Genomic DNA, 15,469 nt, shown 5'->3' with positions numbered 1-15,469 from the left:
AGTTGTAGGACCGTATAATACTATGAAATTATATTTGCACACAACTGCTGAAGGCGAAATTGTCTACAGCATTCAATGCAAATAAATTGATTATTGGGTTAGCTTTATTTTCATTGCTACAATGATATAACCACCTTTCATATTTCATATCATTTCATTTTTCATAAAATAAATCACATTCTGTATGAGAAACGCTAGATTTTAACTGTCAATGTCACAGATTTGACCTTGTAAACTCGACAGCATGGAGAATATACCAAAGCCATAATTGCCCGATAACGGTGAATTGCAATCGATAGTAATGAACGCCAACTCATGCCTACAAAGCAAACAAGAAATTTTAATATTTGCAAAAACGTTGCCAGTTCAACATAAACTTGGTATTTTTGTACTTACTTGTCTACAAATTCGAGTACATTGTATCAATAAACGTTAACCATTTGCGTGACTGCAGTATTTACACAAGGGAAAAGCGCGCGGCAGCAGGATAAAAAGTCAAAATGTCAAATTCCAATCAGCATTTAATTTCACTCCCCCATTTTTGTAAAGAAAACCCCTTTGAAGTAAACAGACGTGTCGCCACAGATGATGAAATTGAGTCGTTATCAAACTTGGTGTCTCAAGACGACATTGAATGAGTTGTTAAGCTCCTATATGTCGTTTTTTGTGCATCTCTATAGTAGGGGGGGGGGGGGGGTACCCCCGCGCTCATAAATTAACACAAGCTTTTACCAAATGAGACAGAAAATGTCTATAAATTAGACGCATACTTATACTTACGTGACCTAATGTGTTTTCCATAGTACCATTTAAGATACTAATGTATAATGTATAATCTACCAATATTTTTTTTATTAAATATTAAAAATAGGCAGAGACATTCAGTTGTGGTCCTATATAGGTGTAAGGTTTGTTTTCGTCGGAGCCTGCCACCTCTTATCTGAATATATCAACTTTCCATTTTTTCCCTTCAATATACAAGTTTTAACAGAAAAAGAGAACAATTCAAATAATTAAAAAGAGGAGAAAAGGGGAGAACAATTAAAAAGGGAGAACAATTCAAACAGAGTTTAAGAAATGTTTATTCTGAACCCATAAGCATTCCCCATGTTCATTGAACTCACCATGCCTTTCACTGCTTGGTACATGTAACTTAAATATTTTGACACTAACATGAATGACATCTCAAAGCGCTTTGTATCCGATGGAAAAGGCGCTATTTAAATTGCAACTATTATTATTACTATCATAAAAAGAAAATCAAAATGAAAAAAAAAATGAAATAAAGACCGCGATGAGACTTTAAGTTTTTTTGTTGAAATATCTAAATCTAACTGGAGACATGGAGACTGCCACAAAATAAACGTTTATCCACTTTCTAGGACATCATTGTTTGCTCTAAGAAAGCAATATTCAACGAATAGGATGAAAAAATCTTGAGAATCAGTCCTCTCACCGACGACCTTTCTTAACAGGAAATACAATGTCGCCATTTCCCTCCTTAATGAAATGGGTTGTTTTGCCTCTTCTACAAAGTCAATTCATCGAGTCTCCTTGCGAAACAGAGGAGCGAAGATAAGTAAGAGAAATAAAGAGGAAGACGGAGAGACAATAAAGTTTGAGATAATTATCCGAGCTTCTCTATAGAGAGCGTCACGGTTTTGTTAGACTCGCCGAATATCATGTCGCCAGCCCATTCTAACAGCCACTTCAACTATGTATACATTCCGTTTTGCATCTCGATTTCTGTGAAATCTCTTGATATGGCGGATTTAAAGGTGCAGTTGTGTGGACATGGTTTTGATGCGATCGAAGACAGGCACTTGGGAAAGATTTTTAACAAAAGTGGCATACCAAGGATTCTGTTTCATTCTTATTCATTCCTATCTTCTCTGACAAGACAGAAAACTACTTTTTTTTTTTTTTTTTTGGGGGGGGGGGTTCATTATTAAAAAATCAAAATCACCTTAAGCACTCTATAGCAACTCCTTTAAAAAAATATTTAATGATTTATCGAACATTCTTTCATGTTATTAATTACGATGAAACATGTATTACCTTTAGAAGTGTCCTTGTTTTGTAAAATGTATTATATGCTCTGTTGTTTTCGCATTGAATATGAATAAAAGCAAGCAACCAACCAACCTTTAACAACCAACGTGACCGAGCATGCAAGAACAAATCTCAGTAATAATAAAGTAATGATAAAGAACACCTCCAACATCCCCTGCTCCCTCGTTCATACTTGAATTAGAAAAAAATGCTAGGTATCCTTGATTTGTCAGACGGCTCAGAATTTCTAAAAAGTTACCTTGCGGTCCACTGAGTATTACACAGACACCTGCGGCGGAGCATTTCCAAGATACTCTTCCACTCCCGCTTAATGCATCATAAAGAATAACTTGTATCCTTACGGTTGATTTGTTTGATTTTATCGTTGATATTGTTTTTGGTTACATCATTGAGTGGTCGGATATGTAACAAATCATTAAGATGGGCTACTTGTGAGAGACCGAAGCGAGCGACCGAAGCGAGCGATTAAAAAAATTGAGAAATAATTTCATACCAGTATGGTCAGGGGTTGTGTTTTATTTATATATCAACTTACGGAATAAATCAGGAAGTATTAATTTTTTTTGCGTGGCGAATGTGGCACGTTAGCCATTATTTAAAAAAACTAGCGGCCTTTATCATCATTAAGACCAGGCTGTAAGGTCATATCACGCCTTTTGTCTAAACCTGTTGTACAACTGTTTTCTTTTCATCAGAAAAAAATCTCCCCATTTCTATATTAATATAAACTGGCACAAAACACATTGTTCCTTTATTTTTTAATTTAACCTTCCGTACGCAATATTAAAAACAGTCTCCGGCTTGACCGTCAAGTTACGTCCCCCTCTTCCCATCGCGTGCAGACCCCCAACGAGCACTAAACACCCATGGGACGATCGAGTTACATCAGTTGACTCGCTTCTGCCATGCAAACTAAGCACTGCTACGTGACTCTCCTCAAGTAGCTCATGTCTCTACCCTAGCATATATCCATCCGTTTACTGAGAAATAAAAAATAAAAATAAGGAGAGGGGAGAGAGAGAGCATCAATTCAAGCCACTTCCATGATTGCTTTAAACTCTCCAAATTAAAAATCGACGAGGAGACTGGCGCCTATGTAGTTTGTGCAAAAACGCACTCTGGCATTCGTCTAGTTTCCACAAACCAAACAAAGATTGCTTCCTGTTTTGCTGAAGACTACGATATCAGATTCGATAAGACTGTAGACAGAATGATATCTAACTGGACGGAAACTGGGTGAATCGATATCAAAACGATGCCAAGAGAGAACGGTATATCCGCTTTAAAGCAATATAATATTGACACCTGTAAGTGCTTTCATATTTGATGGGTTGTTTTTCTCTCTCTAAAAGTAGTCTCACGTTGACCCACGTCCTACATTAAAGAGGAGAAACAGGTGTACTACTTCCGACGATACTATGAAAAAGAAGTATATCTTCATGAAATTCGAATTATTCAGAAGTGTAGATAATTGTATAAATCCTTATGGATTAAGTTTTATATTTTATTTATCTTTTCATGTTGTCCGAGTAACCATATAATAGTTGTAAGTGTCACAATATTTTATGAATTCTCACTTTTAAATTCGATAAATATAAAAGAAAGTCTGGGTTTATGCTCGGAGTTCGATAATATACACAACATTTGTCAAATTGTCATTCTCTTAAAATTCCATCTTAATGTGGCTCCTTCCCACGAACTCCCAAGAAGGTAGCAATAATAATTAAACGCCCTAACCCTGTCCCTCCCCTCCCTGCCCACACTTCCTTAAAAAAGGGCAACTACAAAGGAAAATCTCAAAGCGAAAATACACAATTTTTTAGACATTGGTGTATATCCATATATTGTGATTATACAATTATCAGGGATGATTTCAATTTTTTTTTCACTTTATACACCATGCAAGATATTGCTTAAGCATTATGCTTCGCAGTTGATGTGTAAGGTCGCAGTGCGAAAAAATTACATCTTATAAAGAGAAAAAAACCCAATTCTAATGGGGTTGTAAGCACATTCTCATAACGGAAGACTCAGAAGACCTTTGATAAGTATGAGTATATCATCTATAGATGCGTGCGAGCGTAGCGAGCGAGCTTTGGGGGAGATTGCTCTTATATAGGGGGAGTTTAATGATGAGAGGAAAAGGGGACACTTATCAGGAAGAAAAGGAGCATGTGCCAAAGTACAAAGATTAATTATCAGAGGTGAAAATGGGGCACTTCTTACACCCTCAAAAAGAGGCACTCACCAGGGATGAAAAAAGTCATTCATGAGAATAGGCAATAGGCATTTGTCGACGGAAAAGGGGCCCTATCAGATTTTGAAAGGGGCATTTGTAAGATATTATTACACTGTTGGTCATAATGGTGGAATATTTTTTTTTACCCAGATTTATGGAAAGGTTTTAACAATGATTTATTCCTACTAAATCTAGATAATAGTATAAATTCTCAGATTTGATTGAATAATAATTTGTGAGTGTTTGTTTTGCGTGACTGCTAAAGCATGTGTATGCTACTATGCTAATCTACTAGGGGACCTACGTCCTTAAGTCATAACTGACAGTAATGAGGAATAATGCCTCATAAAAGGGCACTATTAACGGTTTTGATCCTGGGGGCTCACAGTAACGGGGCCATTGCTTAGCCACTGAATCATGACTGTACGCAGCGGGGGCAAGGGTACGTCGCCGCCCCCATAAATACAAAAAAACAAAGAAAATGCAATAAATTTTCAATAATTCATTGCATTTTGCCCCGACCCCTAGGATAAAAAAATCCTCTATGTGGGCATGCCTTGACCCATAATGCATTGCCCTACAGAGGAATTTGTGATGTTGGGGACCGGGGGAAATGCAATGAATTATTGAAAATCTGAAAGAGAGAGAGTGTGTGTGTGTGTGTGTGTGCGTGTTGGCAGACACACACTGAGTGAGTACTGTGTGTGTGTGTGGGGGGAGGGTGGGTGGGTGGGTGGGTGAGTATGTGTGTGAGTGGGTGAGTATGTTTGTGTGATAGAGGGTGAGTATGTCTGTGTGATGTAGGGGGCAAGGAGGGGGCAGGATTGTTTCAGTAAAATTATCTCCAGATTTGTTTTTGTTTGTAATATATAAGTAAATAACATTTACAATTGACATATTATGTTTAGGTACTTATACGTTTACTTTGTTGCTAAGTTATATTATACTGCAAATAAGTTTGTGTTTAATTATGTTTATGTAAAAGCATCAATATTGATCATGTTTATTTTATTCAATTGTATGTCATGGTTTGTATTACACATCTGGAGAAATAAAACAAAATTGTTAAAAAAAAAAAAAAAAAAGTGTGTGGTCGTGTGTGTGTGTGTGTGTGAGGGGCGTAGGGGGAGGGGGAATCAATAACTAACAAACTTGTCTTCTTTATGTGGGTTCCCCGCGCTCCTACCCCCCCCCCCCCCCCCCCCCCCCTCTTGATCCAACTACACCTCTTATTTTGACGTTCAATAGTTTTTTTCTACTTCTATTTTTGGTATTCTTTCATCGTGTCGATTCAATGCACAGAATTGTGATTCAATGACGTTAGGCCTACCCCTGTAGAGGGCGACATAACACATCTTTGCTGGAGACACAAAAAGTTCCAACATGGCGTTTACATTTGTCGCTCTTTGCTACTTGCTAGCCATGATATTGGCTGCTGTTTTAATTTTCTTTGCCATTTTTCATGTAAGTATAATACTCATGTTGAAGCTGTTGAATGTCATATATGAAAATCGTTGTAAATAAATGTTCAATAGTTCCGTAATTTTGTTTTTTTAGAAATTGGGCGGTACTCTTTTGTTTGGTCCCACGTACTGAGTTTCATGTATGTCTCAAGTTTGCTTTGAACAAAGCAAAGGCAATACACCAGTTTACAGTTGTATCAGTGCGCATGCGCAGACATGGGCGCCATTTTAAATGGTGAGTAAACAAAGCCAATGACCTAGAGGTCATTTGGTTTGTGCATAAATTAAGATTGCGCCCATGCAAATTATGATGTGAGCGCACAGCTCAGCGCGCAGGCAGTGATGTTATCATAATTTGCATGGGCGCAATCTTCATTTACGCATAAATACCACTGACCTCTAGGTCATTGGCTTTGTTTACTTGCCAATTAAAATGGCGTACACAACTGTAAACTGGTGTATTGAATTGGCAAATAGGAATTCCGGCGCTAGCTAATGTACTTTTGTATCCATTCTTGACCCGTAACTCCGGCGTGGAGATACCCAACTAAAACATACCGAAAATCAACTAAATCTTTATCGATTGTTCAATTAATGCTGGTTATGATTTAAAACTAAAACTAAGTTGTTATGTTTCAAGCCTATGTCGTGTCAATTTTTCTTATCTCTTTTTAGTTTTGAATTTTTGGAGTATTTTTCCTAAAAACAAAGACATTATGATATAGGCCTACACTTTCTCACAGGTTTCACGGCGAACTGCTGCACAATTACAAAACAATTGCATGCAGTTACCATACCGACCTGACGAAGGGGTGCGTGAAGTTATGGTTGATCATTGTTCAGTCGCTTACTTCACGCACGCCCGCCCACATCCCTTCTTCAGTACAGTATGCAATTGTATAGTATTTGTGCAGCGGTTTGCTGTGAAACCTGTGAGAAAGTGTATATTATAATGTCTTTGTTTTTAGGAAAAATTGACACAAAACATGTAAGAAACGTAACAACTTTTAAATCATTACCATTATTTAACAATTGATGAAGATTTACTTCGCGTTAACTGTCTTGATGGAATGAAAATCATCTGAAAGCAGTGACATAAATTTTTTTTTTCTTTAAACGACTCAATACATATGAAAATATTAATATGATAGCTTGTGGAGAATAGAGATCTAAGATTATGTTGCAGATTCTTGTTACTTAAAGACCTCACACGTACATGTAGCTGATCAATAAGAATGCTCGTCAATGATTCTGTTGGGGATGGTACACGTAGGAGAGCACATCAAATTTGTTGCAGCTCTTCATGCTTATTTGTTATCAATCATTGAGGAACCCCTATCTACTGAATTTCTTATTTCCCTGTTTTTTTTTCTTTCTTCAGATAATCGCTTTTGATGAGCTGAAAACGGACTACAAGAATCCTATAGATCAGTGCAACAGCCTCAACCCGGTAAGTAGGAATCTAAAAAGGATGATGTCGTTCCATCATCATTCATCCTAACTTAAAGAGTGGAAGTCCACCTTGATGTCAATTTGATGTGTAGAAATGCCAAGAAATTTGAGAAATGCTAGCAACTAGCCCTATATTACCAATTTTTAAAGCCCCAGTGCACTAGTTATAGCTACTTGTGCCCTCTATATAGCAAACAATGCCTAATCAGTGACCATTGGTCCCCCCATGGTCCCCTTTTTCTTATGTTAATTGAGAGCTTTTTTTACGAGATATCCACCTGCCAGTGACCATGCAGGGAGGTATAATACCTCCTGGCCAAACTAGTGCAGATGGGCTTTAAAGGTTTAAAACAGGAATCAACATTACTTGTATATCAAGGTGCACTGTAAATACAAGAAATGTACATCGTATATATGTTTCTGGTAATCAATCAAGGTATACAGTTACAAAATGTACATCTGTGACAACATGTATTATATTTTTAACTAACTGATAAATTGATTCTCTGACTCAGCTACATTACACCCATATTCTCATACTTCTACTATGCATCACCTCTATCAAGATTACATGAATTGCTTACTTATTTCTTTCTCATATAATCATGTCTATATATTTGTTTTTCTTGGGGGGATGCGATTGGAATGTCCAAAGTATTGTTAATTATCCATTATTGAATAATAATGAAAGACATACACTTTTTCTTTCAACAGCTTGTACTTCCAGAGTACATCATCCACATCTTCTACAATGTTCTGTTCCTGATTGCTGGACAGCTCTTCACTGTAGTCCTCAACCTCCCTCTTATGGGATATCACATTTACAGGTATGTATTTAAAAAATTGTATGTTAGTACTGGGTGTATACATATACTCCATCCTAAATACACCCCCTCACCCCTCACCATCCCTCAAACCACATTAAACTTAATAATAGTGACAGGTAGTAGTGACAAATTGGAAATAGAGCAGTGTTGCAGGATGGCGCAGCTGCATTTGCCTGCAATGGTTTGGGTGTGTGAAGTATATCAAGCTCAGAGCATTTTGTGCAATACTGCCATCTTGTGTTCAACCTGTACATTGATGACAAAATGTTAACTTTCTTGATCAGATGTCAATTCATCCCGAGGCAAGACAAAGACATTATGTTTTACCATATATGTGAACATTGAGTAAGGCAATACATCTTTATCATAAACATTAGTAACAAGATGTAGTAGTAAACTATTTAACATTCATGCACCTTCCAATAGTAGTATTTCTCTGTTTCGATGACTTTGCAGATATGCCAACCGGCCTGTGATGAGTGGACCTGGTCTGTATGATGCTACCACCATCATGAATGCAGACATCCTATCCAGATGTATGAGGGAAGGATGGATAAAGCTTGCCTTCTATCTCCTATCATTCTTCTACTATTTATACAGGTAGGTTGACCTCTTGCAGCAATGCCAACAAAGCTAGTTTGAACAGCTGTTTCTATTGATATGTACAGAATCAGTCAGAGATCATGTTTGCATGATTCCTGTAAAGAGAAATGGAAACAAAAAGGGTCTGAAATATTGTCTCTTCACAAATATTTATCTTTTCACCTTTCCTAATCAAAAGCTGGACAACTACTGCCAGATTCCCAATTTTTGAAATAATCATAATAATATCTGGATGTATAATGCCCTTTGTTGAGCATACAAAGTGATTTAAACCCTTATTACCATGAATTTTGCTGAGCTCCATGCAAACAAATTCTGCCCAATGGGTACCAATGTAATTCCTCTCGGTCAAGAGTGGCATTAATGTCTTACAAGAGGACATTATCACTATGGTATGGATTTGAACCACCCAACAAGTGGTCAACAGTTCGGTGACCTATCCATTAGACCTCAATATTTTCTACAGGTTAATTAATAATTTGTGCCATATTTAATGTGTAATTATCTGATGGAGAGGAGTATAGAGGTACAAGCAACTAGCAAACTACAAACACTCTTAAGGTTGTAAGTGCAGTGTACATGGGCAAGGATTTTTGGATCGACAGTCCATTTGTATGGCACTATTTTACCACTATTGTAGTGCAGGAGCCTTTGTTCTGTTCTTAGTTCTCTAAGCTAACCCGGGTCCCTGAATTAGTGACTCAAATTTGATTCCCGGTGGAGGCATCTATTTCAAACTTTTTAAACATTTCCAGAAGGGAGGACAGCAACTTTGATTTAAGCTATGTAACCATTATTCTCTCAATTTCTCTCGCATTATATTTGAATGGTGTTACTGAATGTATTTTAAAAAGGACCTTAATATATTTAAGTAAAAGGTATTCTCCATGTAAAAAATTTGAATTAATTGAACCTGCAATGCTATGGCTGAAAATGTCCAAGGTGTCTTTGAAAGTGAGTTATAAGTAAATAACAATCTCTGTTTCTATAATTTTATTTTGTCTTTTCACAGTATGATCTACGTCCTTGTTTCATCATGAAGGGGACCGAGGATGCACGGGCCACTTCTGGATTATAACCGAAAGGCAGCAAGGGCATTGGAATTTAGGTTCAGTTTAGAACAAACTATTAAGAGGTACATAAAGAGTGCTGTTTTCACAATGGTTTTATAATGCAGTTCCTCATCTAGGTGTAAGCAATTCATGGGATGTATTCTGTATACCATCATCATTACTATATTGTTTACTTTTGATCAGCTCGTCATTCAAAATCATTGTGCGGACAGTACTGAGTATAGGTAGAGTCTTAGGGAAAGGGATGGGTAGGAACAATACAATTACTGAAGATAAAGGAAAATATTGGAACTGTAAAGTAAACAGCGACAATGATATATTCATATTGGGTTAGTATTTTGCATCGAATTGTATTTCTTGTCGTACTGATAGAAGGTCAGTAGACCTTTGAAAGGTGCTTTATTCAACATAGCCCTTTTTGCGTCACGGTCTGATTTGTCGTTCATTATTTTTTATTCCAATTATTTTTAAAGTGAAATATACATGAATAGTAGTAGAGATGTAAGTTAAGTACATTGTCAGATTGATATACATTTTGAAAATGTAGATATTTGCACCAAAAAAAGTAAATGAAACAGTGTATTGATGTGTTGAATTCCAATTGTAGTTGTAGTTTTGTAATGGTGACTTATGTTTCTTGTAGCAAGATTTGATTTAAAATTAGAAATTCTGGATGTGCCTTTCACTGCAGCAGGAGGGGGGGGGGGCAACTAAAATAGTGTCTACGGTCATGTAAAATAAGAGCAATTTTGTAGTTGTGCCGTCTACTTTAAAAAACAACCCGAGTATTTAACAAGGAGTGAAAGCATACACTTAGTTAACCCCAGACACAAAGAAAGATGAATATTCACGAATCTGATTGAAATTTATTTTGATTGAGATTATTCAAGACTATTTCTATTCTAAACTTCCAAGAAGATAAAAGATTTTGTATGTGAATCATTTCTTACAGGATTCTTTCCTTCTTCATTTATTCTCTCATCTGAACAAGCAAATATTTCTCATATCATGGTCAATACTAATAACTTGTCGTTGGTAATTGTTACACAGGGCTGAACAAATAATGATTATACATGAACCTCAGTCACACCGCCAAACCTACTCCAGACCGTCTCCAAACCAATCAATTCTTAGCCATTCAGGTTAATTCTGTTCAGTTCCATGTCGGTCTAGTGTTGGTCTTGTTGATGTGACTGAGGTATAAAAGGCTGTTTGAAAATTGGAATAAAACTGGATAGATTCATTTGTAAAATTTGATGTAGTACCTAATTTTTTGGAGCTTGTGCTTAACATTGATTAATGCAAATCATATTTATGCAAATGAAGAAAGGAGAATATAAGCTGAAGTGCATTTGTAACAAAAGTGTATATTTTTTCCACAGTGTACAGACTATTATACCTTGCACATGCATGGATTTGATCAATATCTGTTCATCTTATTGTGTGTGTTGTTTGTGAAAGGGTCTCTTGATGTCACATTGCTCAATGGGATTAGGCCCATGTACTAAATTTGGCCCAATTAAATAGGAAAGGGTTTAATATATTAAAAAGAAAAAATAGGTGATTTGGTGTCAACTAACCAAAAAAGCAAAGTTAGGGGCATATTATCTTGTTCTTTCTATGTTGAATCTATTGATTGTATTAGTTATGATGGCATATTTAATGAATATGGTGACATACATGTGCAAGTATGCATCAAAGTGTACTTCTTGCCACCCGCATTTAAGGTCAAGAATTCTAAATTAATCAATCATATCTCCAAATTAATCGATTATATCTTGTATTTTATTGAATCAAATGTACTTTAAGGTTTCATAAATAATGCTGATACTTTCACTATAATATCTAGACAAAAATCTTATGTTTTACTCAGTTTGCTGTAATTTCAGACAAAATATCTACATGTATTTGTAATTTAGGAAATAAAATAACAAAAAAAGGTCTATTGGTTGTCTGTGATCATCTTAATAATGATTCTATCGTATTCTTTTTCATAGGCGACAAAAGCTATCGTGTCCATGATGTTGAATGCCAGCATCATGTATTGCATTATAGTATAGCAAAATCTTTTAGATTTTTTTTGGATGTAGGTGGTAAGGCATAAAAAGGAAGTTTGTGTGAATTTGGTAAAAGGAACCATATGATCTATACATGTCATACACTTTGGGCTGGGTTAAATTACCAAGTTGTGACACTTTTTATACTAGATGAAATAATAGGAAGTATAAACCTTGTAGAATTTGATATTTGCAAATCCAATTGATAATGTTGGTGTCTGTTTCAGTGGGGGTGTAATAAAACTTGTCAAGTGATATTGATCAGTTGAGCAAATCAATGCAGTATTTCTTACATTAAAGGTAAAGACCAGTATTGGAAACGCCCCAATTTCAATTATCAACGTTGCCACGGAGGAAGAGGAGGAGAGAGAGGGGGGGGGGGCACCCCTAAAGTTGGATACTGTATTTGAAAGATTGTTCAGAGATATTCAACATACTCTAGGCAAATGGGAGTCTGTAATTCTCCCTGTAACAACGTTACAAACAAACAAACGAACAAAAACACTCCGTTTATTGTCTCGTTGCACGAAACAATTTTACTTAGCATTCTATCCACTACATACATGTCTGTTAACCTCAGAGATCTACTGAAAAAACACTGCTTGTCTGATTACCTGGTAGAATATGTGGTATTGCATTCACCAATTACAAATTGTTGTATTTCAAAAATCAGAATGCATAATTAATTGCGCAATCGGGCAAGTCTCGTTCGCGCTAGCGAGGTCGTCACTAATGAACTATAATAGAGGCATGTAAACAATTTGAAAGCATTGCAATGTTGAAGAGTTAATTGAAGTTAATAAAGGGTGAATGTGATTACGTTGTTCATCCTTTCAGATCAAAATAATGTAAGGCTTTGAAAGACTCTTGATCACCCTTTCAAAGAACCGGCTGATGTAGACCATCCATGAGTTAGACTATCAGAGCCCCATCCATTATTATACCTATTCGACGACGGCACATAGTTCTTTACGCCATCATGCGGGCTGGCAATCATGACGTCTGTATTGAAATAGTGTTTCAGGATTATACTGGATTTTGGCGCCTACTAAATTCTTTGCTAAACATCATGGCATTTGGTAATATATATTTTTTCTGACTCCAACATGATATTGTACATATATATATAATACATGCATTCAAGTGTATTTTTTTTTTTTTTTTTTTTTTTGGGGGGGGGGGGGGGGGGCTTTAAATATGCATGTTGCATTTCTTCGATGCAAATTGATATGGGAATATTCTTATGTTGGTGTGCTCCAGGGCTTGAATTTTGATTTTATGTGCTTACAATTTTTTCTTTTTTCTTCTTTCATAAGCCGTGATTACACACATAACAGCAGTATTGGTCTTTTTACTTTTACTCTCATCACTTGGTATTATGAAATCTTGCACATCGAAATAACATGCATGTTTGTTGGTAATTTCAACGAAGGGGGGAGGGGGGGTAACATTTTACACGGCAAGTTTTTTACCCTGAAAACAGGCATATTCTCATTTTTACCAAAAAAATTGAGCCTATAGAGCGATTGTTATGATTATCACATACATCATTAGAATCATTACTAAATACATTTGTATTGGGTTAAAAGGGAAAATGCATTTATTTATTTATTTATTTTTTTTTGGGGGGGGGGGGTATCGAAATGTGTACTTTTACCGAAGAGGTACGGGCCATGGATACTTTTTTTTTTTTACCTATCAGATGATTTATATTTTACCCATAGAGTATGCATGCTGTCCCCTTTACCCAATATTGGGTATTTTTTTAGAGCGACCAGTGTCATTTATTTCTATGCTTCTCATATTTGCGTCACCCCCCTCCCACCCCAATATAAATGTAGGGTAAAAGGGAACATACATGTTTTGGGGGTAAAATATTACTCAGGAGGTAAAAGGTAAAATTCTACTCAGCAAATGTGCAATATATCATGCAACAAGCCTATATAAGTTCTCTTTTTACTCTATATTATTTAGAGCGATCATTTCTCAAATGTGTTTACTCAGTATTGGGTCAAAAGGTAACATTATTGTTTGTAGGGTGAAGCGTTGAATACATTGTACTAAGAGATCGTTTTCCTTGTTATCAAGGTTTACCCAGCAATTATTTTTTATTTTTTTTTAATTTAAATTTTTTTTTTTACAAACAAACAGACAGGCATGTATATGAAGTCCGCTCGCTATTCATGAGGACCGCTACTATTCCTAAGGACCGCTATTCATATATTGAGAAAAGGGTTATTATTTATAAGGGCCATTATTCATAAGGACTGCTATTCATAATCGAAGAAGAGAGCAGCCATTGTTCAGTATGTTTCTCAATATTGGGTAAAAATGGAGGATGCATATTTGCTAGGTAAAATCGTACACGGGATGGAAGGGGGGGGGGGAATTTGGAGAGGGTACATTTTGTACTAGTTAATTTTTTTTCTTTCGAGTTTACAAATCTTTCATGGCATTGACTCTGCGAATATCATCGTATATCTGGTAAAGGGCAGCATGTATATATGGCGAGGGTAAATAAAGGGGAATCACCTGTATTACAAGGCCTCTTTAGGAACATAATGCAATGATGCACGCAAAGCTGGAACAATTTCCCCCTTCTCCTTCAACCCTTCCCCGCCAGACAGATAATGTTCATAATTATTATCCCAAAGCTTCATTGATTGATTAAACCCCGAGAAACCCCACTGCCCTAATCACCACATGAAAAGAGAGAATAAGAAAAACAATCCAACCTCGTGGGAGACAGTAAACATGGAATGACAATAAATTAAGTTTTTCAATAATGCTTTTTACAATACTTAATTTCAGCGAGATCGATAATAATTACTATTTCATATGAATAGGAAAAAAAATAGAAGCAACAAAGTTGAAAAAACGACAACAACAACATAACTACGATGATCTAATAATCTCGTATATGGTCGTCTTTGTATATTATAACAGACCTGATATAGCAAAGTCCAAGTATAACGATAACTAGAGTGACAATATAATAATAGTACCGTATAAAAGGATAAAGAGCAATGTAAACAAGCAAAGTTCAGAACAAACGATATTGCTGACGGTCGATCCCAAACGAAAAAGTAGGGGGGGGGGGGGCAAAACGCATTCCCCCAAAGCCATCCCTTGAAAAAAAATATCAGCAGTAAAGGAGTAATAATTGTTTGAACTGTTTATCCGAAAAGATATGATAACTAATAAAACCTGAATTGAATCACATAAACATTATATTCCATCCAAAGAAAAGGAGAGTAAACAGGAATTAAATTTCCTAAAAATTTCGCAGTCCCTATATCTATCAATAGAGGATTTCATAATACCGATACGCACGTATCGTGGAAATATTGTGAGATGATGGGAAAGCGTGTGTGTTTTCTTATTATACGGGTGAGAATACATTACCCCCTGAACACTGGCGTATTGATGGAGGGGGGGGGGGGGGGCAGTTGCCACCTCAAAAAAAATAATTAACGTGGTTTATTTCTACTTCGATACCAGTAATTTACACATGTTGCTGATATGACACGATTTTTCTGAATTTTCCCAAATTCTGGGGTAATTTTTTTTTTTTTATGCGTTTGTTGGAAAATTCCCCCCTCACTTTTTTGAAGAAGTTTGTTAAAGAGAAAAAGAAAGAAAGAGAGAAAAAAAGTGATTAGTGACCTGCCAGTGTCACGAA

The 15,469-nt window shown here is 36.1% G+C and overlaps 1 protein-coding gene across 1 annotated transcript; it reads left to right on the top strand.

Annotated features, from left to right (window-relative positions):
- Window positions 1–5,645: 5,645 nt before the first annotated feature.
- LOC582532 (protein cornichon homolog 1) lies at window positions 5,646–12,048 on the top strand. Its single transcript, XM_782478.5, has 5 exons — window positions 5,646–5,776; window positions 7,157–7,225; window positions 7,942–8,054; window positions 8,511–8,654; window positions 9,670–12,048. Exons 1-5 carry the CDS (start codon window positions 5,696–5,698, stop codon window positions 9,695–9,697), a joined length of 435 nt encoding a protein of 144 aa, XP_787571.2. The 5' UTR covers window positions 5,646–5,695; the 3' UTR covers window positions 9,698–12,048.
- Window positions 12,049–15,469: the final 3,421 nt, after the last annotated feature.

This window comes from Strongylocentrotus purpuratus, unplaced genomic scaffold (genome assembly GCF_000002235.5).
Source record: "Strongylocentrotus purpuratus isolate Spur 01 unplaced genomic scaffold, Spur_5.0 spur5_scaffold_5, whole genome shotgun sequence".
Lineage (NCBI taxonomy): Eukaryota > Metazoa > Echinodermata > Echinoidea > Camarodonta > Strongylocentrotidae > Strongylocentrotus > Strongylocentrotus purpuratus.
This window is presented reverse-complemented; position numbering and strand designations above follow the sequence as displayed.